At 43.6% G+C, this 26,487-nt stretch overlaps 1 protein-coding gene across 4 annotated transcripts in view; it reads left to right on the top strand.

The window, feature by feature from the left end:
- SCNN1G (sodium channel epithelial 1 subunit gamma) overlaps positions 1-26,487 on the top strand; it is a 44,195-nt gene that overhangs the window by 1,769 nt on the left and 15,939 nt on the right. The window contains exons 1-5 of one of the 4 annotated variants that reach the window (XM_047839527.1): positions 16,553-16,626; positions 20,418-20,764; positions 22,522-22,831; positions 24,294-24,484; positions 25,466-25,569. In XM_047839527.1, the coding sequence (XP_047695483.1) occupies positions 20,448-20,764; positions 22,522-22,831; positions 24,294-24,484; positions 25,466-25,569 (922 nt within the window). In that variant the 5' untranslated portion in view covers positions 16,553-16,626; positions 20,418-20,447. Of the gene's footprint in view, positions 1-16,552; positions 16,627-17,897; positions 17,907-20,233; positions 20,765-22,521; positions 22,832-24,293; positions 24,485-25,465; positions 25,570-26,487 lie in introns of those variants that run through there. The other 3 variants (XM_047839529.1, XM_047839528.1, XM_047839526.1) reach the window with 3 other exon arrangements.

The raw sequence follows: 26,487 nt of genomic DNA, 5'->3' as shown, positions 1-26,487 counted from the left end.
TTAAAAATTTTTTAATGTTCATTTACTTTTTGAGAGACAGAGAGAAACAGAGCTTGAGTGGGGGAGGAAGAGAGAGAGAGAGAGAGAGAGAGAGAGAAAGAGAGAGGGAGACACAGAATCCTAAGCAGGCTCCAGGCTCCGAGCTGTCAGCACAGAGCCCCACGCGGGGCTCAAACCCACGAACCGTGAGATCATGACTTAAGCTGAAGTCAGATGCTTAACCGACTGAGCCACCCAGGTGCCCCATCCTCTTATGATTTTCTTAATAATATTTTTTGTCTAGTTTACTTTATTGTATATTATATATACAAATTATATATTGGTATATAATACATATAACATACAATATGTATGTGTGTAAATCAACTGCTTTTATTATTGGTAAGACTTCCAGTCAACAGTAGAGTATTTGTAGTTACATTTTTGGGGAACCAAAAGTTGTATGCAGATTTTCAACTGTGTGGAGTCTGGTACCCCTAACCCCGGCATTGTTCAGCTATTCTGAACTTTTCTGAAACCTTGGTAACCAAGTAAAAGATTACCACCTAAAGACGGAGGCACCATCTCCAACCCAGCCCATGTCTGTCATTTGGTCCCAGACTGATGCAGATGACAGTCGGCAGGAAATTGGCATTCTTTTCTAGAGAAATAGACAGGGCTTGATAAAAGACAGTGACATTTGGGTTCTGACACAAATGGCTGAACTCCTCTGAACACCTTACATTGGAGCCTTCTGAGTTAAAAAGTCACACCTCACATCCACAATTTTTTAATACCTCACTGTTAAAGATGAATAGTCAGCGCAAAATCCTCAGATGTTTAAGGAAACCCCTTAACTTTGAAAGACAGGCAAAACAAGCAAAAAAGAAAGAAAGAAAGAAAGAAAGAAAGAAAGAAGAAACTTGAAGGACATTGAGACAAAGCAGAGAGCTGAAGAAAATTTATTTATTTAAAATTATACTTAGCATGTTTGAAAAGATATTGTATCTATAAAACAATGACATTATTTTAAAAAAATGAATACAGATGGCTTTTGGAAATTAAAGTTGCAATAGAAGAAATTTAAAATTGAACAAAAGAGTTGGAATATAAAGTTGCAGAAATCTCCTAAAAAGCAGAATTTTTAAAAAGCTAATGAGGGGCGCCTGGGTGGCGCAGTCGGTTAAGCGTCCGACTTGAGCCAGGTCACGATCTCGCGGTCCCGGAGTTCGAGCCCCGCGTCAGGCTCTGGGCTGATGGCTCGGAGCCTGGAGCCTGTTTCCGATTCTGTGTCTCCCTCTCTCTCTGCCCCTCCCCCGTTCATGCTCTGTCTCTCTCTGTCCCAAAAATAAATAAACGTTGAAAAAAAAATTAAAAAAAAAAAAAGCTAATGAAATTAGAGACATAATTCACTGTAGTTCAATAATCAACTAGGCAGGACTTCTAGAGACAGTACTTTCCACCAGGAAGTAATAGAAGACAATGTCCAGGACTGAAGAACATAAGCATCTAGATTAAAAATACCCAGCACAATGTATTTGAAAAAATCCTTACCAGGGCATATAATTGGGAAATTTTAGAATGCCAAGAACAAAAATATCTTAAAAACTTTCATAGAGGGAAAAGGCTACAGTGTCACCAAGAGAGAGGAAGAAAGAAAGAAAAAAAGAAAGAAAGAAAGAAAGAAAGAAAGAAAGAAATCAGAATCTTTAATTAGACTTTCAAAAGCAGCACAAGAAGCTAAACATGATAAAGTGATGCCTTCGCCCTAATGAGGGGTCATTATTATCAATCTAGAATTCTTTCCCATAAAAATTGTATCAATCAAGTGCAAGGAGGGAATAAAGGTGTTTTCACCCAATGCCTGAAAAAATGTACTTCCTATGGCTGCTTTGTCAGGAGGCTACTGGAAAATATAATCAACCAAAATGAAGGATTAAACCATAAGAACTAGAGACAACAGGGACACAGGGAGAGACTAAAAAAAATTTCAGAATGCTTAGAGAAAAAAAATCCTAGTTCAGACTGAGTAAGATTACAAAAAGTCTCCAGGAAAGAAGTATCTAAGGGTGAAAAGAAGGGAAACCATGTGTCTGACTGCATGAAAAAAAATTCTTTTTTTAGTGAGGTTTTGCAATTCTGTTGGAAAGTTTAGGAAGAGTTAGAGACAGTGACATAGAAAACTAAGCAAACAAAAACAAGAAACCGCAATAACTCCAAGAAAAACACAAAAGTTGACCAAGAGAGGAAATTCAATCATAGCACACCACACAGATCAGTGTGGAATAATATTTACATAGCCAAAATAACATAAAACACTAAATTAAATAAAAACTGTTTAGAAAAAACATAGTGAGAGGGTTCAAGGAGTACATGGTCTTATGAAAGTACTAAATCCTTTTCTACACTGTGGCTGTCACTGCTAGCTTCCCACCTACTATTCTCCTCTAGGATTTACCCATAGAACTCAGATTTTGTTTGGAGCAGCAATGTACCCAGCTTAAAAATTCCATCTTCACCTCCCCAGCATCTAGGAGTAACTAGACCCAGTTCTGATGACTGAAATGAAACAGAAGACTGTAGAGATTTCTGGGAATATTTTTCTTTCCTGATCTAGGTGCTATCCCTTCCATCTTGTCACTTGCTTCTTCTTCCTCCCAGGAAGGTAGATTCCAGACCTGAGGAGGCAGCAGCCATTGTGTGACTCTGACATGCTAGGATGGTGAAGCCAAACAGGAAACTGATGTCCTTGAGCGGTTGCACTGACTTCTGGACACTAGTAACACACAAGTAGAAAATGGAACTAACAAACAAAACTAATGGCACCAAACCCATCAAATACTTGGGAATAAATCTGACAAAGATAGATAAGACCTTTATGCTGAAAACTACAAAATATTGCTGAAAGAAATTTTTAAAATTTGAACAAATGAAATCTTAATAAATCTTCATGGTTAGAACACTCATTAGTACAGAGAAAATGTTGTAATGCCAGTTCTCGTAAAATTGGTCTATGGATACAACATGTTGCCCATCAAAATCACAGGAAGGTTCTTTTGTGGAATTTGACAAGCTAATTCTAAACTTAATAAGGACATGCTGGGGCATCTGGCTGGCTTAGTCAGTGGAGCATGTGACTTTTTTTTTCTTTTTTAGGAGGCTTATTTTACTTAGAGTAGAGCATGTGACTCTTAAACCCAAGGTTGTGAGTTCAAGTCCCATGCTGAGTGTAGGGATTACTTAAAAATAAAATCTTTTTTAAAAGGACATGCAAAAGACCTAGAATAACCAAAGCAATCTTGAAGAATGAAAACTTACACTACCAGGCATCAAAATTTTATAGAAATAACATATATCTATTATTTTATTGAAATCTCTTTATTATCTGTTTCCTTCCACTTTCTTCTCTTTTTTTTAAATGTTTATTTATTTTGAGAGAGAGCACACACCTGCATGCGACGAGGGGAGGGACAGAGAAGGAGTGAGAGAATCCCAAGTAGGCTCCACGCTGTCAGCACAGAACCTGACACAGGGCTCAATCCCATGAACCATGAGATCAGGACCTGAGTGGAAATCAAGAGTCAAAATCCTTAACCAGCTGAGCCACCCAGGTGCCCCTCCTTCCACTTGCTTTGGATTTAATTTGTTTTTCTCATTTAGCCTCTTGAGGTGGAAGCTTAGATCATTGATTTTCAAATATGCTTTAAAAATTTTTTAAACTTCTAATTTTGAAATAATTATACTCACAAGGCTCCCAAGGAGTTGCAACACTAGTACATAGAGTCTTTGAACCCTTTCACCCAGCTTCTACCTTTGAGGACATCTTAAATAACTGAAGTACAATTATCAAAACCAGGAAACTGATGTTAGCATAGCATGGCAACTAGACTACATACCATATTTCGTTTTCATCACTTTTTTTTTATTTATTTGAGTAATCTCTACTTTCAACGTGGGACTCAAACTAATGACCCCGAGATCAAGGGTCACATGCTCTTCCAACAGAGCCGGCCAGGAGCCCCTGTTTTCACTACTTTTAACATACACTTTTGTGTGTGAGAGGGGGGCATGTATAGATGTATACATGTATACATGTATAGTCACATGTATAGATTCGTGCAATTGCACACAATCAAGATACAGAATTGGATACGCAAGATACACAAAGGAACTCCCCCCTGCTGCTCCCTCTGTAGTCCCACTCACCCTCTCCTACCCCCAACCCTTTCCTTTAGCAACCATCAATCTGTTCTCTATTTCCCCCCAACAGTTTTGTCAATTTGAGAATGTTAAATAGATGGAATCATATAGTATGTGACCTTCTGAAATTAGATTTTTTTGAATTAAAAAAATTTTTAAGTATAGTTGTTATGCAATGTTACATGAAATGTGCTTTTTTTTGCACTAAGCACAATGCCCTTGAGATCTAGCCAAGTTCTTACATTTATCACTATTCATTCTTTTTTATTGTTGAGTGGTATTCCACTGTATGCATGTATCACAGTTTGTTTATTTACCTACTGAAGACCTTTGGGTTATTCCCAGTTTTCGGCTTTTACTAATAAAGCTATTATAAACATTTATAAAGAGGTATTTGTCTGAAAAATACCTTCACTCCTCTGGAAAACAATGCCCAAGGATGTGATTGCTGGGCTTTATGGTAAATGCTTGTGTGGTTTTATAAGAAGCTGCCAAACTATTTTCCAGAGTACCAGTTTACATTTCCACCAGCCAGGTATGAGAGATCTAGTTTCTTTGTATCCTTATCAAAAAACATTCTTTTTAAGTATATGCATTAGAGTTATAAATTTCCACCTGAGCCTTGCTTTAGTTGCATCCTCTGGACTCAGCTGTTTGAGCCACTGTTAATCAGGGTTTCTAACACTCAGAGCAGAATGAAATATTAATTAGTTGTGCCCCACACAACACCAGGGGGCACCATTGACATCATGGTCTAGAGTTTTGGAAAACAAAATTTGAAAGCTTCTATTGGGTATCTTGAATTCAGCTAGGGGGAACAAACCTGGAAAAGACCTGGTACTCTTCAAATATGTTTTAACTTTAACTTTAAAAATGCTTTTACATTTTTGCTTACTTCCATCATATTTTAATGAAAGCTCACTGGCTAAATGGGATAAGGAAAAATATCTACAGATCAAGAAGTATACGAAATACTATGCAGCTATTAAAAAGAAGATACTCCTTTATGTATTTACATGAAAATATTACCATAATTTGTAGTTAAGTGAAAACAGAAGATTACAGAAAAATACAAGCTCACTTAGGTTATACAAATCACTTTATATATTTATATAATAATTTTTAAGTCTGAAAGAATACACAAAATAGTTAATAATAAAGTGGGATTCTGAGACAAGTGGTTATTAAGCACAATTTTCATTTTTCTGTATTGCTTAATATTTTTACAATGATTGATGTTATCAAATAAAATTTAAGTACATTTCGATTTTTTATTAAAAATTTTAATTTTAATTTTGTTTTTGAGAGCAAGCATGAGTGGGGGAGGGGCAGAGAGAGAGAGGGGGGGCAGAGGATCTGAAGTGGGTTCTGCACTGATAGCAGTGAGTCGGATGTGAGGCTCGAACTCAGCAAGATCACGACCTGAGTTAAAGTCAGACACTCAACAGACTGAGACACCCAGGAGCCGCACATTTCAATTTTTTAAAGAAAAGAGATAGCTGAGAAAACATTAATAGCTATTGAAAAAGCAAACTCCCGGGGGCCTGGGGCCTCAGTTGGTTAAGCATAGAACTCTTGGTTTTGGCTCAGGTCATGATCTCACGGTTCATGAGCTTGAGCCCCACATTGGGCTCTGTACTGGTAGTGCAGAGCCTTCTTGGATTTTCTCCCCCCACTCTCTGCCCCTCCCCTGCTCATGCTGTCTCTGTCTCTCTCAAAATAAATAAACTTTAAAAAAAAGCAAACGCCCTCTTGAGAATCTAAATTAATTATTTTCTAAGAAGTACTTGACAACATTGTGAATATCAATCAATTGTTGAGTAAGCTATTGATCAAACCATGAAACAACAGATCATCAACTTCATTGCAGATGAAAAAATGCCCACATTTGATCAATGAACACATTGCTAACTACTCTACTTATTTTCTAAACATTTTATTATGAAACTTCTCAAACATAGAAACAACCTGAAAGAATAATAACATTAAACATCCATTCTTCTTTTTCTGTCAATGCAAACAGACCTGTCTCTTATTGGCACATTCAACCGTTCAGCCTGTAGCTAGCTGGGCATTTCCCCTGCCTGAGACAACACAGTTCTCCCCAGGCATAGCCTTCTGGAGCTAGGCAAGCCAACCATAACCCAAATTGGAACTGATTCTATTATTTTATTGACTCATTTATTCATAAAATACATATTGAGATGCTATTGTGTGCCAGGCACTGTTCTGCACACTGAAGATAAAGTAGTAAATAAAACCTGCTCTCAGGAGTTTACATTCTAATGGAGAAAGACAGACACAAACAAATAACATACAGTGTGTCCGATGAAAATTGGAGCTATGGACAAAAATAAAGCAGGAAAGGGGAACAGAACATTGGAGGTTGCAATTTAAATAGAGTGGTCACGAAAGTCTTGCTGGGAAGGTGACTTTTGAGCAGAGATCTGAAGGAGGTGAAACAGTGAGTTAGACAAAAATGAGGAAGAAGTGTTATAGGCAGAGGGAATCACAACACAAAGACCTTGAGACAGGAATGTACACACCTGGGTATGTTTGAGAAACAGCAAGACGGCCAACATAAGACAAGTAAATGAGGGGCAAATATAGGATATGAGGGTTAGAGTGGTAACCTGTTTAGTGGTACTAAATCATGTAGGGCTCCAGAACAGACCATATGGTAGGGCATAAAACAACTCCCAGTTTGTTTAAAAGGTTGGAATTTTACATTGTACATTCTCTGGCCATAGTTGAGTGAAATCAGAAATCAGTAACAGAGAGAAATGTGGGAAATTCACCAACATGTGGAAATTAAATAAGATACTCCTAATTAACTGATGGCCAAAGAAGAAACACCAAAGGAAATTAGAAAATACTTTGAGATGGGGAAAAAAAGAAAGAAAGAAAAGAAAATACTTTGAGATGAGTGAAAATGAAGATACAACACATCAAAATTTATGGGATGTAGCTCAAGCAGTTTTTAGATGGAAATTGATAGCTGAAAATGTCTATATTAAGAAAGAAAAAGTCTCATCAGTAACCTAATCATCGACCAGAGATGCAAGAGAAGGAAGAGCAAACTGAATTAGGTAGGGCCATGTGGGATTTGGCTTCTATAACCTCTGAGTATCTTTTACTGAGACTTGGAATGACGGTTAATTTTTTTATGGGTTTTTTTTTTTTTTTTGAGAGAGAGAGACAGATCATGGCGGGGGCGGGGGCAGAAAGAAAGGGAGACACAGAATCTGAAACAGGCTCCAGGCTCTGAGCTGTCAGCACAGAGCCTGACGTGGGGTTCAAACTTGTGAATTGCAAGATCATGACCTGAGCCAAAGTGGGACTCTCAACCAACTGAGCCACCCAGGTGCCTCAGAATAATAATTTTATGTGTCAACTTGACTGGGGGTAAAGGATGCCCACACAGCTGGTAAAACATTATTTCTGAGTACTTCTGTGAAGGTGTTTCTGGAAGAGATTAGCATTTCAGTTGGTGAAGTGAGTAAAGCTCATCCTCACCAATGTGGGCAGGCATCATCTAATATATAGAGAACCAGAAAAGAAGAAAAAGGCAGAGGAAGGGCAAATTTTCTCCTTCTTCTTGAGCTGGGATATCATCTTCTCTGCCTTCTTGTTTGAGCTCCCATGCCATAAACAAGTGTTCTTTTTGCAGTCTATTTAGTGCCATGTTTTTCATATTTTCATACTTTTTATTGGTGATTTTGCTGTTTAAAATGGCTCCCGAGTATAGTGTTGACATTCTGCCCAGTATTGATAAGCACAAAACAGCTGTGATGTGCCTTTTAGAGAAAATATATGTGTTGGGTAAGTTTCATTTATGCATGAGTTATAGTGTCATTGGCCATGAGTTCAATGTCAATGACTTGCTCATATATATTAAATAAGGTATCTTTAAACAGAAATGCACATTTTAAAAAGTTATTTGTTGATCGGTTGATGAATATGTTATGATAAGAAACTTGCAAGAGCCTAACTTTATATTTCACTTAGGAACAATAGTTGAGTATCTGCTAATTCAATGTTTGTGTCAACTTTATAGAATGTAACTATTGCAAGGACAAATATCAAGAATCGACTGTATGTTGCTAGTTTTAAAGGCAATCTGACTGTGATATCTCTCATCCGTACCAACTGAATAACATGGCTGGAGGAGGTCACTTTCACTGTTTCATCTTTCTTACTGTGTCTATTTCAAAGCTGCAAGTGGCATTTGGGAGAGCAACTTCCCAGTAGAGACCTCCTGCATAAAAGGCAAAACCCACAACTGCTGCTGTCCGCGGTGCTGACCATACAAAGCCAGCTTCTTGCAAGACTTTTCAGTTAGCCAAAATGCTGGCTAAACTCTCTCCAGGGGAAGGTTTTCATTGGCTGTCTTGTTAATCATCCCCTTCCCCGAACCAAATGTGGCCAGAGAGAGAAATGTTATGATTGGTGTGGAGGTTATGGCTCCTACCGGCATCACATGGGCTCAGGTAGGAATTGATGTTTCCCTAAAAGAAAATGTAGGCTCTGTTGCCAGTAGAAAGTGAAATGGATTCCACATAGGCAAGAGAAACAGATTCCTTCAAGAACTCCCCTGTGATAGTCATCTTCTGTATGCTTTCAACAGCCCACCTCATCATTACAGGTAATCTGTGTATGTCTTTTAATCTTTAAAGAATCTTATTAATGAAAGAATATTTTTTTACACTAGGAAAATGATGCTAACTTTTTCAGAAGCAGGAAGAAAGCTTGGAGTTTCTTTGGAGAAAGAAAGTGTCCTAGAAGATAGATGTAGACAAATTTGCATTTGTCTAATATTATAACAATTGATGTATTGCCCCTAGCTAAGACTACACACAAATATAGTACATTGGTCATTGGAAACTAGGGTCTGGTTAATAAATAAGAACAATCTTATATTATGCAACCACTCTTCATTAGCCCAGCAGGTCATAGAAGACTTTGCTAATAATATCCTGGAACTCTACCATCCTATTAGATGGTATATGTATGAGCCTGGAAGTTTGAGTACCACTGACCATACACCTGATTCACATCAATGCTGTAAGTTCTGTGGAGATAATTTAGTGAACTTTGGGCCTTACTGAGATAGCTAAAGAAGTCTGGAATCAGGGACAGTCTACTTTTTTGCCAGAATTCAAATTCCCTTTTTCTTTTAGTAGCACAGGGCTCTCACTGGTGTCATCTAAGATAGAAAAATGTTCCGGGGCACCTGGGTGGCTCAGTCGGTTAAGCGTCTGATGTCGGTTAAGCGTCTGACTTTAGCTCAGGTCATGATCTCACAGTTCGTGAGTTCAAGCCCCGCATCAGGCTCTGTGCTGACAGCTCAGAGCCTGTATTCTGCTTTGGATTCTGTGTCTCCCTCTCTCTCTGTCCTTCCCCTGCTCATGCTCTGTCTCTGTCTCTCAATAATCAATATTTAAAAAAAAATTTTTTTAAAGAAAAATGTTCCTCAGAAGATTTGTAGATCCTTCATCCAGGACTGGATATGGAATACACTCACTTTAATATACAAATATGGCATCACTCCATCCAAGTGGGAGGATAGTACTTTTATCCCCTATATTTTCTGGGAGTCTTCTGGTCCCTAGTGAAAGAAATTGAACTCAAAATGTTATAAGCACAATAGCAAATTTATTAGTCCAAATAACTAACAAGTCCGGGATATACACCCAGCTTAAAGTAGTCCTGGGTCCAGAGACATTTTGTCATCAAGGCTGGAATCCTTTCCATCTCTCAGTTCTGTTTTTCTTTGTGTTAGCTTCACTCCCAAGCCCCATGTGATACTCCCCACAGCTCTTGGATCACACAGTCCTTTCTGCTAGTAGCCCTCTCACCCGTGCAATCTTCCTTTCTGCAATTTTCTAGAAAACACTCTGGGTGGGCATGACTTACATCGGGTTAAATTGTGGCCCATGCCTACTCCAGAACCAAACACTAAGACCTGAGTGATAGGATAAGCTAATTGGCTACACCTAGAGCCAGAAATGGGATCGACCCAACTTGAATCACATGGACTAGGAAAGGGGGATGAATGGTTCTCCAAAGAAAACTCAAGGATGACTCCGGAAAAAAAGGGAATTGATGTTGGTAGAAAAAAAGAAAAGGAGGGGCACCTGGGTGGCTCAGTCAGTTAAGCGGCCGACTTCGGCTCAGGTCATGATCTCGCGGTCCCTGAGTTCGAGCCCCACGTCGGGCTCTGTGCTGACAGCTCGGAGCCTGGAGCCTGTTTCAGATTCTGTGTGTCCCTCTCTCTGACCCTCCCCCATTCGTGCTCTGTCTCTCTGTCTCAAAAATAAATAAATGTTAAAAAAAGAAAAGGAAAGGAAACGTGACCACGACACCATTGTTTTTGGCAAAAAGTCTGTGTACTTAGGGGACAGTATAAGTCTCATGTCATATTGATTTTTCCTAAGTGGCCTAAAAGTGGTAATGTTGACAGCATTGACAACAAAGGGATGTGTTGGTTCCTTTTAAGCTTCCTTTCTCACTCACTCTCACCACATTCTCTAAGAAATGCCCACCTACCTATAGTGGTAGACCTCATCATATCCAAGGAACAACACAGAGACCAATGAGAAAGAAGCAGAATGAATCAGAGTAAGAGTGGTAGGAGATGAGAAAGGGTGACAACAGGGGTCAGACAAGGAGAACCTTGTAGGTGACCATAGGGCTTTGGCTTTTGCTCTGGATTTATCAGGTTTAAACAGAGTGACATGATCCGACTCTAATTTAATAGTATCCCTTTGGCTAGTATATTGACAAGAGGACTGTAGAAGGGCTAGTTAGGAGAACATGGCAATGATCCAAATGATACATGGTGACAGACTGGAGCACAGTGATGGCCCCAGCAGTAGTGAGAAATAGACTGTAGGTATGTTTTATAAATATGGACGCTGATGCTCCCAGAGAAAAAGGAAGTTGTATATGGCCTAATCATGACAGAGGTTCAGAGACAACACCAATCTGTACCCAAGATAAGTTTTTACAACATGGATCAACTATACCTTATACAAACATCTTGATAGAAGGAAGTGTGGGGCTTTCTCATCATCTCAGATGTTGAACTGCCCAACATCTCAGATGTTGAACTGTCTCCAAGGACTTTTTGTCATCCCTCATATGGGACCTGGGAAGGTGAGGGTTGCTCCCGCTCACGTGTAGCTTTGTGGGTAAGCGTGTAGGCTTTGTGAAAGAGCAGACTTGGATGCCAATATTTGTTCTACCAGGAATTCAAACTTGAATTCCTGAAAGAAACCAGATACAAAAGAGTACATACTGTTGACACCATTTATACAAAGTTTAAGAACCAAGAAAAGTAATCTATTGTAATATAAATCAGAGCAATAGTTGCCTATGTGGGAATTGAACAAAAAGGGGCTGAGGGAACTTTTTGTTTTTAATTAAGTAGGCTCCACGCCCAATGTGGGGCCTGAACTCACGATCCTGAGATCAGGAGCTGCATGCTCTACCGACTGAGCCAGCCAGGTGCCCTGGAACTTTCTATATATAGAAAGAGAAAAATATAAATGTAACTTGATTTTAAAAAAATTAATGTTTATTTATTTTTGAGAGAGAGAGAAAATGAGTGGGGGAAAGGCACAGAAAGAGACACAGAATCCTAAGCAGGCTCCAGGCTCTGAGCTGTCAGCACATTTTTTCAAATTTTCAAATGTTTTCCTCCCCCCCCCCCTTTTTTACTCTAATATGTCAAGCCCATTTCAACACGCAGACCAAAACACACATAGGATATAGCATCATTTATTTGATTTGTGTGTGTGTGTGTTATTGTTTTTAATTTTTTAATTAAAAAAACTTTTTTTTACCTCAGGGGGCTTGAACCCATGAATAGTGAGATCATGACCTGAGTTGAAGTTGGACACTCAACCAACCTACTGAGCCACCCAGGTTCCCCAAATTTAACTTGATTTTTATTTTTTTAATGTTTATTTATTTTTGAGAGACAGAGCACAAGTTAGGGAGGAGCAGAGAGAGTGGGAGACACAGAATCCAAAGCAGGCTCCAAGCTCTGAGCTGTCAGCACACAGCCCAATGCAGGGCTTGAACTCATAGGCTATGGGATCATGACCTGAACTGAAGTTGGATGCTTAACCAACTGAGCCACCCACATGCCCCTAACTTGATTTTTAAAAAGAAGCCAATCCAGCCTTAATTTATTCTGTCCTATAGTGACATAGACCTGATTTCAAGTGTTATCCCTGACTTCAACTAGCTTGCCATCTTTTAAAAACATTCTTATTATGGACAGCCAGACCAACACTAAACCATCCTGCACACCTAGAAAACTGATTTGAGGATTAACACAACAATGTGCACAACCTGAACCACAGAACTCAGCAGGTATGCGGCATGGAGAGGTGAACTGGGGTAGAGAGAAGCCGCTGAGGGCAGGGAGCTGGTGGAGAGAGGATGGAGACGGGGAGAGAGTACGGGAAAAGCACCCCCCCCCCCAAAAAGCAGCTGGAGAGAAAGTAGAAAGTGGAAACAGATGCAGGGACTGAACTTAAAAAAGAGAAAGGAGAAAGGAGAGGGTTTAAATTCCATTAAGACTCTATAAACAGGGGTAGTGCAGAGTCTGAAACTCTGCAGCTCAATAACTGGCAGTGCTCTGGTGGGAAGGACGAATCCCCAGGAGCAGAGTGGGGTCCAAGAAGTTCTTAGGACACACAGGGAGAGGCAGTTCCCCTGCTGGGAGGACATCTGGTAGAGGCTGTGTGGGCCCCCCTCCACAGGCAAAGCCCCAGTGGACCACAGAGAACAACCACATTTGCTGGTGCTGGAACAAGGTCGTTGGGGGTGAAGCCTGGTGCCAGATCATGTTGTGATTTGCCATAGTCCCTGAAATGCTGCTGCTACACAATCGTGTGAACTTTTTCTGGGGTGGGCTGGCATGCAGCCTCAGACTCTGGGCATCAGTAGCAGCACAGTCCTGTGAACGTTCCTGGGTGCAGGTTGGCACCTGGCCATTGCTTGGTGAGACCCTCCCACAGAGGGTCAGAACAGGTCAAAGCTGCAGTCCCTCAGAAGTGAGGGGTCAGAAAACACAGCTGCATCTGAGATAAAACTCAGGAGGGAGGTGCTGCCTGGCAACGTGACAGCTTGGTCACAGTGTAAAAGCATGGCATGGACCGAAACTGGAGACAGGTGCGAAATTGTTGATCTGGGAGAAGAGTTCCAATACTAGAGACTGGGCAGCTGGATGACACCATTTTCACCGCTCCCGCACATGCGCATACACACCCGCAAGCACCAAAACAATCCACCCCAGTAAACTAAGCAGCGCCATCTAGTGGAGAACAGAGCCATTACACTAAGCCCCGCCCAACTGGGCCAACCTTGCTCTTCAGGAACAGGAGTCTCTCCGCCTGCTTAGTTTACAGACTATAAAGTGCTTCATAATTTGACTTCTAGGGGAAAACGATGTAATTTAAATCGTATTTCAGTCTGTTTGCTGGTCCACCTATTCAATTTTCTTCTTTTCTCTCTTTCATTTCTTTTCTTTTTCTTGAATACAGAAAGAGAAAAATTTATTTTTATTTTCAATTTCTATTAAAAATATTTCTTTAATTTTTTTCTACTATATTTTTTACTTTTTTGTAAATGTTTCAAATTCTATTTTACTTCCATCATTTCATTTTATTCTATTTTATTGTATTCATTTTTTCAAATTTTCAAATGTTTTCCATTTTCCCCCTTTTTTTCTCTATTGAGCCCCTTTCAACACCCACACCAAAACACACCTAGGATCTAGCATCATTTATTTGACTTGTGTGTGTGTGTGTGTGTGTGTTGTTTTTAATTTTTTAATTTAAAATTTTTTTACCTCATTAATTCCTTTTCTTCTTTCAAAATGACAAAATGAAGGAATTCACCCCAAAAGAAAGAGCAGGAAGAAATGACAGCCAGGGACTTAACCAATACAGATACAAGCAAGATGTCTGAACCAGAATTTAGAATTGCGATAATAAGAATACTAGCTGGGGTCAAAATAGATTAGAATCCCTTTCTGTGGAGATAAAAGAAGTAAAAGCTAGTCAGGATGAATAAAAAATGCTATAACTGAGCTGCAATCCCGAATGGATGCCACAGAGGCAAGGATGGATGAGGTAGAGAAGTGAATCAGCGATACAGAGGACAAACTTATGGAGAATAATGAAGCAGAAAAAAGGGGGAAACTGAGGCAAAAGAGCACAATTTAAGAATTAGAGAAATCAGTGACTCATTAAAAGGAACAACATCAGAATCATAGGGATCCCAGAAGATGAAGAGAAAAACATTATTATTATGAGGCACCTAGGTGTCTCAGTTGGTTAAGCATCTGACTCTTGATTTCAGCTCAGGTCATGGTCTCACAGTTATGAGTTCTAGCCCTGCATCAGGCTCTGTGTTGATAGTGTAGAGCCTACTTGAATTCTCTCTCCCTCTCTCTCTGCTCCTAACCCACTTGTGCTCTCTCGCTCTCTCTCTCAAAATAAATAAACTTAAAAATTTTTAAAAAATCTTATTTTTATGTCACAGGTGATTACATATATTTAATGTATATATCCATAATATCTCTATCTATGTATACAGAGAGGGAGAGTGAAACAAGAAAGCACAGATTAGTAAAAATCACTTGTAAATTTACCCTGAAAGAGAACCTCTTTTTTTTAACATTTTGATATATTTTCTATTATTCTATACATTGTTTTGTAGCCTACTCTTTTCTCTTAACTGTTCTTTTTGTTGTGCCAACTAAACTGGGTAATGACACTGACAGAAAAAAATATCCCACTAGTAAGAATTTGTCCCAATGAAATAATCAGAGATGTACATGAACATATTTTATGGAATAATTTATACTACTGAAAAATTAGAGGCAATTAAAAAAATATATCAATATATTGATTAAGTAAGTGATGTGCATAGCATACTTAGGTAAATGTATAAGTGGCAAGGAAAATTACCCATAATATATCACAAAAGGAAATATTTCCCTTTACTGGCTTTATTTTATAATGAGAATATACCTGTATAGTATATTGTCATTAAAACAAAGTTAAGAGGGATGCCTGGCTGTCTCAGTAGGTACAGCATGTGACTCTTGATCTTGAGGCTGTGAGTTTGAGCTCCATGTTGGATGCAGAGAGTACTTAAAAATAAAAACATAAAAAATGAATGTAAAAGTCTATAAAATATAAAACAAAGTTAAGAAATTAAAGAACAGTGTGTATTTCATAATCCCATTTCATCTATAATCTTGTTATGTAATATTATACCAGTTTAGTTATTATTTGGCATATGTAATTTTTGTATTTTAAATATATTGCAATATGTTTATGCATATATAACCATGCTTATTTAGCGGGGGGGGGGGGGTCACAGATTAAGGAGAGATTTCCATTTCTTTTCAACATGTGAATTCTTTACAATGAGCATGTATTGTTAGAATAACAGTTGAGGTTTTTCTTAGGGGGTTAGAGGGTTTTTTTTAAGTGGCTCTCTAAAAATACTGAACCTGTTTCCACTCACTTGGGCAAGTGGCCCTTGTGCTCAACGTGTGGTTCTTAGACCAGCAAGACAGGCATCATCACCTGGAAAGTTAGAAATGCAGATTCTCAAGTCCCACCCCACGCCTACTGAAATAGAGATCCACAGTGATGGTATGCACTTTCAAGTCTGAGAAGTTCCGCTGCAGAACAGACTGCTTTCTTTCTCTGGGCCTGTTTCTTCCCTACTCTAAGGGGCTGTAATCGAGGTGTCTCTATGATCCCTTCTGGTTGCAATTTTTCTAAGCTCATTTCTTACAGTTTTCTGCGTGAGTCACTATAAAAAGGCAACTGAAGAGACCAAAGGAGGAGAGGCCTGGTTGCAAAGCCTCAGGCAGGTGGCACCGGCAGACGCAGGTGGGCACTGAAGCAGCTTCCTGATCCAGGTCAGGAGGAAGCTTTGGGTAAAATGCTGCCTGGGATTTCTCCCGGCGCAGGGGCGGAAGGGCGCCCATCTGGACCAGAGTGGAAGGTGTCGGGCAGTAACAAGGCGGCAGGAGGCGCTGTGAGGTGCTGGTAGAAGGTGCCGCACAGATCCAGGGGGAATGCAGGGAGCTGGTTGGCCTCCGGGAGGCGGCAGGCACTGTACCTCGCCACCGCAAGGCACCGTGCAGGACGCACCTGGGCGCAGAGCTGCCTCAGGGTGACAGGGGGCGCTGCGGAGTCGTGGCCGGCACATCCTGGGCCACCTGGGGAATACACCTGGGCAGGTGGGGGCGGCCCCGAGGGGGCGGGGTTCCAGGGGCGGGGCCCAGGTCTGGCGCACAAGAGCCGGAGGCCGCGGCAGCGGCGGGATGCTCGCGCTGTTACCGGCAGCACAACAGAGCGCGCGCGGATCGCGCACCCCCGAGCCCCAGACTCTTCGCAACTGAGACAGGTGAGCCGAGCCGGGTCGGGTCGCACTAGCTCGGGGGTTTCAGGCACCGGAGCGGCCGCGGGGCCCGATGGCTTCTCGGACGCCGTCCGCGCGGTCGGTGGTGGAGCTGGCTGGCATCAGCCCGGGGCTGCCTCCCGGTGGCTGGGATGCTGGGACACCTTCTCAGGCCAATCCGGGTCCAGCCAGCTCTCTGGCGTCTGCCCACGCCGTCGCCCGGGAAGCAGAGCTAGGGTGACAGGCGTTTCTGGGCTATTCAGGGTCCGGGGCTCTGGGGGTCCCGGGCCGCGCCTCGCCTTGTCTCTCCGCCCAGTACCTGTTCAGGCCTTGGCGAGACTTGACCGCGATTGTTCCTTTTGCTCTCTGGAATGTTTTCTCTGGGGTGACCGTGGTTGCAGAAAGAAGCAAACACTTGAATCGGGTTGGTTGGATTCTCTCCGGCGGCGTCAGCAGACGTGACTTCTGCCACAGCACAGCGTGCGGTCGCTCTGTGCGGGGTGGGCAGGGGCTGCAGAGACGCCAGGGGGGAGCTCGGGTCCCACTCCCAGAGCCTGAGGCTTGGGGTCCCTTCCTGGGGTATGGGAGATAGGCAAGCTCCGGGGTGGTGGGGCGCAGTAGAGAATCGCTGTCATGAGTGGCCCTGGAATTTGAAAAACTCCTTTGAATTCTTGCCATCTGGGTGGCCTTGGGCAAGTTACCTAATCACTCTGCACCTCAGTTTCCCCCTCTGTGAAATGGGGACGGTACTAATACCTCATCTAATTATAGGGAGCATTAAATAAGGTAATATGTAAAAAGAGCTGAGTAGGATGCAGGGAGTCCTACGGGATCAATAAATGATAGCTGCGATTATTGCTGTTGCTGCTATCGTTGTCATTATTATTACTGTTGGGGAGCAGCACAGCTAGTAGTTAAAGGCATGGACTCCTGAGTTCAAATCCCAGCTTGGCCACTTTCTAGTGTGACCTTGGACAAACTACTTAACCTCTTGGTGTCTCCATTTCATTTGCATAATGGGGGGAAGTGAAGGTGCCTACCTCAGAAGCTTGTTGTGGAAATGAAATGAGTGAATACCTGTAAAGTACTTCAAAGAGTGAGTGCTCCATGTCAGCCATTGATTCTTCCACAAAGGCATAGTGTTTGATCAACCAGCCGGACCTTGCTCTGCTCTGAAGTTGTAACACTGTTTCAGTGCACATTTATCTGTTTTGTGTTGAGCAGATGGGTTCCCTTCTCTCACCTATGGTTTCATTGACAGTGGGGGCTGATCCATTGGAGTCAAGGTCAGTCCTGGAGAAGAAGCTGGTGGGGCAGAGGGACCCCAGGGGTTGTCTTCAGCGAGAAGAAGGAGAATTAGAGATAGGAGTATCCAGCATCTGCAATTCTAAACATTCGCAGAGGAGAAAACCTTCCCTGTGTGGCCATTTTGTTTGACAGGAAATTGAACCTGGATCCAGATTTTTAAAACAAACTCTTGCTAAGTTTTTTGCTTTTGAATGTGTGAAAGAGGAGTTGAGGATGGGAAATGCTTTAAATGACAAAACAAAATAAATTACATTCCTCTTGCTAAAAGACCAACAGCATAATTTTGAGGGTTGAGAAGGTTTTCTCCATCCCAGTAAGGTCATATGTGTCTTGGGGGGAGGGGGGGGTTGGCGGGAGGTCCCTGCCTCTGGACATCTCACTTGCCGCCCACCACCCCCCAGCCCTCTTATTTTCTTTACATCATAAACCTGTAACGCATGAGCATCATAAACTTGAAAGCCTCCCAGCTTTGCCCCAGCTTCCAAATTTTGGACAATACCCCATGGGGTCAGGGTGGACAAAAAGTAACTCCTGAAGTGCAGAATCCTGCTTGAAGAACTCGATGGGACAAACTAAAGCCCAGACACAGGCCCTCTGGGGGCATGGGGACCACCTTGCATATCCTACTCCATATTAAGGTATTCCCTACTCTGCCTCTGTCACCAAAGGCAGGTGTAGAAGGCATAGTTTCCTGGGGTGCGTAGGTGGCTCAGTCGGTTAGAAGTCCAACTCTTGATTTCATCTCAGGTCATGATCTCACGGTTTGTGGGATTGAGCCCTGAGTCGGGCTCTGTGCTGACTGCACAGCCCAGCCTGCTTGTGATTCTCCCTCTCTCTGTCTTGTGCTCTCTCTCACACTGTCTCTCTCTCAAAATAAGTAAATAAACTTAAAAAAAAAAAAGAGGGATGAATTTCCATATACCTTCCCTCCCCCTTTACCAGTGCTCACAACTGTTGGGAGGTGGTGACACTGACTATCTAGAGTTTGGAAATTAAACAGCACAGGATCCCGGGGCACCTGGGTGGCTCAGTCGGCTAAGCATTTGACTTCAGATCAAGTCAAGATCTTGTGGTTTGTTAGTTCAAGCCCCGCGGCTGGCTCGGTGTGGACAGTTCAGAGCCTGGAGCCTGCTTCGGATTCTGTGTCTCCCTCTCTCTGCCCCTCCCCCACTTATTCTCTCTCTCTCTCTCTCTCTCTCTCTCAAAAATAAATAAACATTAAAAAATAAAAATAAATAAATAGCACAGAATCCCTTCTCTTTCCTTCTTCTTTGGGGAGGAGACAGTACCCAGCACAATACCAGGCCCCTCAAAAGCCTATACCATGGTGGTGAAGGCTGCAAGGTTCTAATCCAGTCCTTCCACTGAGTAGCTGTGTGGTCTTGCACAAATGACCCCACCTCTCTGGGCTCATTCTCCTCCTCTATAACATGAAGGTAACAGTAGTGGTTGTTGAAACACAAAATGAAATCTATGTGGATTATATGTATATAGAGAGACTTTATATATTTATGAGACTGATGAAACTTTATATAACCATGAAGTGACTCTTTCTTTATGTATATAATGTATAGAATACACAATACACATATATTAGTTCATTTCTAAAAAGAATGTTATTCCATGTTGTGAAGTTTCTGTAAGTGAAATGCATCATGTACACTGATGAATGTGATAGTTTGTTTTCCAACACTTCCCCCCAAACAAAGCTGTTATCTCGTCACAGTGTATTCCCCCAATTAGTGATACTTTAGAATCAAGGAAATAGGGCATTGTACCTGGCAAATATTAAGTGGCCAATAGTTGTGGGCCATTGTTTATAAGGTTCTCTAGAAACACCAAATGCTTGACTGTAAAGAGAAGAAGTTAAACAGAAACGAAACAGAAACCCCACTTGTAGGGAAAGCGGAGGGGAAAAGCCTGGAAAACACGGCTAGGAGTGGACCAAACAGGATCCAAGTTGGCTGCCGAGAAATTCTCTTGACAGATTGCAGCTGTCAGAAAATGTTGGTGGGGTACTTGCTCAGTGCCAGATACTGAGCTAGGCACCAGGGGTAGGTGAGATAGGAATGCTGCCCTCCAGGGGGCCAGGTGGGAGGAAGCGATAAGGTGCAGGTGGCCATATTCTAGATAGGGCAGAGCGTGATAAGAGAGGTGCAGAGGCTGAGGTGTGGAGGGCTCCTGCTCCAGGCACCCAGGGGAAAGGTCCTTCAAACCAGTGATTCATGGGTTAAACCCCACCCAGCCCCCACACGGCTGGGCCTGGGGGCTGCACAAGGAGAAAGCAGCCCTTGTTGCAGCTGCAGTGGCCAAAAACCCAAATATCCTGGAAAGGGGGCCGGGGTCTCAGAATGCAGGCTGTCCAGCCCACAGAGGGAAAAAGGAAGACGGCCTCTGAGGGCATGTGGGCTGGTGTTTCCCCAGAGTCTGCCCTGTCCCTGGAGGCTAGGGAGTGTGAGGTCACCCACTTTTCTTCTCTGCCCCTCCAGCTTGCCTGGCCCTCAAGTCCCATCCTCATCATGGCTCCTGGAGAGAAGATCAAAGCCAAAATCAAGAAGAATCTGCCTGTGACGGGGCCCCAGGCACCTACCATAAAAGAGCTGATGCGGTGGTACTGCCTCAACACCAACACCCACGGCTGCCGCCGCATCGTGGTGTCCCGCGGCCGCCTGCGGCGCCTGCTCTGGGTTCTCTTCACGCTGACGGCCGTGGCCCTCATTTTCTGGCAATGTGCCCTCCTCATCTCCTCCTTCTACACCGTCTCCGTCTCCATCAAGGTCCACTTCCAGAAGCTGGATTTTCCTGCCGTCACCATCTGCAACATCAACCCTTACAAGTAAGCGGCAGGAGCAAGGATATGGAGTGGGGGCCGGGCCCCCCTCGGAGGCCAGAGCCCCACTCAAAGATGACACGTGCCAGCCCACAGGGAGGCTTTTTAGAAATCTGAATTTGCTGCCAACATTGGTAAACTCCCTCCCCCAGGTTCTAAATCTGTCCCAAGTTGTCGATCTATCAGCTGCTTCTTAGGCTGGACTAGCTCAAGCTGTGCAGGAGTGGGAGTCTGCAAGGGTCAGTTTCACTGGGGGGTGGGGACTGGAATGTGCTAGCACAGCCTCCCACCCCAGGCACGTGCACACGCACACACGCACAGGTATGTATGTATAGGCACACACAGCCTAGCTTAGCCATTTCCCCCTGAGCCCTCTAAACTCACACCCTCACTGTCCCCGAAACATGAGCTGGAGGCTGACTCAGAAGTGACACCCAAGTGACTTCCGGAAGCATCTCAGCTGCCCCAACCCTCATTTGAGTGAATCCAGCCCCACTAATTGAGATCACTGGGCTCTGGGCAGGATCAGCTATTGGTACTGCCCTATTGTCTGCCACAGGGCCTGTTCTAAATGGGTCACTGGAGCTGTGCTCAGGATTATTGAAAACTGATCTGTGAGGCAGGTCAGAATCTGGCAGAATTTGTCTGAGCAGGTGTGGGCATGGGGAGAAGGGAGGAGCAAGGGAGGAAGAGTGTCAAAGGAAACTAACTGGTCAAAATCAAAATCAGGTCTAAGCCTCATTCTCCACCTCAGAGTCTTTTTGTCCCCCACTCCCTTTCTTCCATCTATCACTTGCACCATAATCATTTACTCAGTGTCTACAAGTTGGCATGCACTGTACTCGAGTCTGGGGCAAAGAACTGAACAACCCAACACAGTCTCGGTCCTAGGGGAGTTGAGTTGTAGTGCAGGAGTGAAATATTAGCAAATGTAATTATGCTAATAAAATTAATAGTGACTGTTTACACACACATACGATAAACTCATTGAATCTTTCCAGTGATCTCATTTTACAGATGAGAAAACTGAGACACAAAAAGGCTAGGTGACTTAGCCAAGTCCCATATCCGGAACCAGGATGGGGAACTGGGCCCCAGGTAGTTTGACTCTGGAGTTTACACACTCAATCATGATGCTGTGTCGTCTATGCAGGGAGCAAGGGGCAGAGAGAGGAGAGAGGGGAGCAGTTGGGAGGGAGGCCAGGACTACTTGGTATTATGGAGATTTGAAGATGGCGCTGTGCTTCATGCGGTCAATTCCTGTATCATTCTTGTTCCTGGGGGTTATTGAGGTGACAGTGTTACCTTTTCTGTCCCAGGACTGATTGGAGAAGAGTCAGTGTGCAGGGGCAAGTGTGCTAGGTGGAGACAGAGCCGGTCCCCTGGACCCACTTCCAGTTAGCAGTTACTGTCCTCACTGTAATTGTCCTCACCGTGGCTGGTTTATGGGAGGCACCTGACAGTCACCACTCCAGAAATGCTGGTCGGGGCAAACTTACCAACACACCCCAAGAGCAAGCAGATGGTAGTGGCATAAACGAAGCCATGAGAAGTCACACAAGGGTCACACGGGAGCCTGTCATCACTTTTCAAGCCAAGAGTCACTTTGGATGGGGCAAATCATAAAAGGCCTCCTTGGCCAAGGAAGCAGGGGAGAAGTGGGCCCAAGGCCAACATACACTGATGGGAAACAGAGGGAAGAGGTACCAGCACTCTGTCAGTGGAGCTCCCCTCTCCCTGACTCCTCCTTCCCCCCTTGGCAGGTACAGTGCAGTGCGGGACCTTCTAGCTGATTTGGAACAGGAGACTAGAACGGCCTTGAAGAACCTGTACGGCTTTCCAGAGAATAAGTCTCGAAAACGCCGAGAGGCAGAGTCTTGGACCTCGGCTTGGGAGGGCACACGGCCCAAATTCCTCAAACTGGTCCCACTGCTGGCTTTCAGCCAGGATGAGACCAGCAAGGCCAGGGACTTCCTCACAGGGCGGAAGCGGAAAGTCAGTGGGAGCATCATTCACAAGGCATCAGATGTCATGCATGTCCACGAGTCCAAGGAGGTGGTGGGATTCCAACTGGTGAGATGCATGTCCTCACAGCTGGGGGCCATGGGATGGGCTAGAGATGGTGGGTCCACGAAGGTTTCTCCTTTGCCATTGTCCCTATGGTCCCGCTCAAAGAAATACACCCAGTTAAGGGTGAAAATTCTGCAAGCAACTAAAACTGATTCAGGTAATATTAAGCAGAAAAAAAAAAAAAGTCTTAGAAAGGAATCAGAAGATCATGGAGGCCTGTCAAAGGACAGAAATTAGGGAAGGTCCAGGGATCTAGGTGGCAAGAAATGGTGAAAGGTCATTTCAGATATGGCTGCTGGATTCAATAAGCTTTCACGATTTTCAGGCTTTTTGTTAATCCATCCATAAAGACGGATTCAGATCCCATCTTGCGACTATCTGATTGGCCAAGTTTGAGTCGGGTCACCTAACAGAGGGTGAGGTGTCATGATGGACAGTCTCATCAGACTGTATCCAACAGGGGGAAGGACGTTCCACAAAAGCAAAATTAGGGTACAGATACCAGAAGGAAGAAAATAGGTAATAAACAACAGAAACACCCAATGTTCCCTGCAGTACTTGCCTTTGTGAGGTGCTGTGGCCTGACTTTTCCTCTCTCCTTCTCAGCCCCATTTAAGGGGCTCTAAGGAAGCAGCCAGTCACCAAAATCGAGTTCCATTAGTGTCCTGGGCAAAGGCAATCAATTACGCTACCTCGCCATGCCCCAGGCATCTCTCTAGGATGAGACCTCTCTTCTGTACCAGTTGTTGGCTTGCCAGTTGTGAGACCTTGGAGCACCAGTTACAAATCCTGGAGAAATGGCCCTTTCCCTTAATCATCAAGACTTTTCAAAGTCTTCCTGGGTCTTTTCACGAGATACTGTCTCGGCTATTCTTGATAGCAAAATCAATCCTTCAATGCCTGTCCTTTTGAGAGAGATTCCAAACCCAGTGTGATGAGAACACCTGGAACATACTACAGTCCCCCTCTAAGGCTCTAATTATTACATATTTTAAATGCTGGTCATCCCAGCTAAGGATGGCATTTTAGTTAACATTTGGTAGGTGAAATAATGGAGATGTCATGCCTTGCCCAAGATCCCGTGGAAATATCATGTTGAAGTCTGGGTGAGGATCCAGATTTCTAGACTGCTGATCCAGTAGGAAATGGCTAGAGGTGGGTAGGAAGTCAATAGCAATAATCAACCAAAGCCTGGATATCTGGAGACCCTACAGAAGCCGGTTTTTCTTCTCACCTGGTAAGCAGTCACAGGGAGCCATGACAAGTGGGATTCTGTGTCCTTCTCTCAGACCCTTCCAGGTCCCTGAGGCTGATCCTCTCTCAGCCCTTGGAAGTAGGAGGAAGCCCATCCTTGCTTCAGGTGTCCCTCCTGTTCCGGTCTAGAGTCCTAGGTCCTCATCCTTACCGTCCTCAAGGCCAGTGGTAGTGCCAGTGGCTTCAGCCTACTGTCTCCTCTTATTCACAGTGTTCAAATGACACGTCCAAATGTGCCGTCTACACCTTCAGCTCAGGGGTCAATGCCATCCAGGAGTGGTATAAGCTGCACTACATGAACATCATGGCACAGGTCCCTCTGGAGAAGAAAATCAACATGAGCTACTCTGCTGAGGAGCTGCTGGTTACCTGCTTCTTTGATGGCATGTCCTGCGATGCCAGGTCAGGAGAGGAGGTTGCCCTCTTAGCTCTGAGGACTGGTGGCTCTGAGCTCCGAGTCCCTTGCCTGCACCTGCAGCTCAGCTGTGGGGCTTGGGAGTGAAAGATGCTCTTCTCGCTGACCCTGCCCTTTAGAAAACAGCTTACATGGGATCTAGGCTCTGGAGTCACTGAGGAAGATAGAGATGGCATAGAGTCAAAGTATCTTTGAACTCATTAAGTTACTCATAAAAACAGAGGGGTTGATGGTGTATGTATAACCTTGCATGCTACCATCATGCACACCAACAATTGAGAACCACTGATCAAGCACAGAGGAAGAAACAAAGGAAAGAGAGGTAGGAAAGAAAGAGAAAGAAAGGTCTATGTATAGATGGGTGAGCTCTCAAACTTTTCTGCCTTTAAGATAACACCCAGATCCCTGGTGGTGACTGAGCAGTGATGGGACATTCTAGAGTGTTCCTGCCTATCTGAAAGCCTTACTTCAGCCTTTTTAAACACTAAGCCTTTCTATATGTTAGTAGATACATTGATCTTTATGAAACTGAGTGATTGGAATCATATCTGCCTAAGCGTTAGGTTCTAAAGTCAGTGTAAGGACACACGTGATGTGGTTCCTTCTCCTGGGATCATTTCCTGGTGTTGGAATGGAAAAATGTCAAGCGTTGGCTGAGAAATTCATGAGTAAAGGAATTTGGGGCAGACATAGGGCACAACGAGAGTCACACTGGGATGGAGACAGAGCTGGGAGGATTAAGATGGGGGGACAAAGCAGAGAGTAGTCCTACATTAATGTGTGGCAGCCGGGGTGAGGGGCTTTGCTTGTGGTTTATTAGACAGAAAGTGGAGAAAGTAAGTCATGTCTATTATCTGTTGTCGACAAAAGAAAGTTGGCCCTGTAAACCCTTCCCATCCAGCCTTTAGCTCAGATGCATGAGGGGAGCTCCCACCAAAGCTCTTTCTGACCCGTGTTCTTCCTTATAGAAACTTCACGCTTTTCCACCATCCAATGTATGGGAATTGCTACACGTTCAACAACAGAGAAAATGAGACTATCCTCAGCACCTCTATGGGGGGCAGTGAATACGGTAAGGAAATCCGCACCAACAGTGAGCATCCGGGCAGGAGGGCAGTTGGAGTGCCCGAGCCTTCCAGAATTGTGGGATCTCTCCACCTGGCCAGAAACCAGGGACATCACTTCCCCTTTGGCTGTGCTGTTTCTATCAAGCATCCATGTTGGCTCCTTCTTTTTTTGGTGTCTGTTTTCCTTTTTGATGTCTCCTCTACTTTTGAGAGAGCAACAGTGACGTCACTGGGGTTTCTCCTCCTGGCAAACCACTCTGGCTCAAGCCTGCAGCTAGGGAATGAGTAATGTGGGGCAGGCAGACTTCAGATGGACTTAAACCAAGATGTGCCAAACAGGAGATTAGGGAGGCAAACATACCTTTATCTTGGTTAAGATAACACGTTCTGCAGCCAAAACCCACAGCTCTGCCACTGACTGTGTGACCCTGTCCAAGTTATTGCACTTCATCTACACAGTGGAAATCATGATAATGTCTCTGCTTTGGGGTTACTGAGAGGACTTCATATATGTAAAGTGCTTAGAGTAAGTCCTGGCACATGCTGTTAGTCTGCTCGGGCTGCATAACAAAATATCACGGACTGAGCAGCCTAAATAACAGACGTTTATTTAGTTTCCCTTCTGGAGGCTAGGGACCCAGGGTCAAGATGCTGTGAACTTGGTTTCTGGTGGGATCTCTCTCCCTGGCTTGCAGACGGCTGCCTTCCTGCTGTGTCCTCACCTGGCCTTTTCTCTGTGGCAGAGAGAGAGAAAAGGAGAGAGAGAGAGAGAGAGAGAGAGGGAGGTCTGGTATCTCCTCCTCTTGTAAGGACACCAGCCTTATGGGATTGGGGCCCTCCTTATGACCTCATTTAACCTTTATTAGCTCTCTAAAGGCCCTATCTCCATTACTGTCACATTATGGGGTAGGATTTCGACATAT

This window comes from Prionailurus viverrinus, chromosome E3 (assembly GCF_022837055.1).
Source record: "Prionailurus viverrinus isolate Anna chromosome E3, UM_Priviv_1.0, whole genome shotgun sequence".
In the NCBI taxonomy this organism is placed as follows: Eukaryota; Metazoa; Chordata; class Mammalia; order Carnivora; family Felidae; genus Prionailurus; species Prionailurus viverrinus.
The sequence above is the reverse complement of the archived record's forward strand: the minus strand, read 5'-3'. Positions and strand labels throughout refer to the sequence as shown.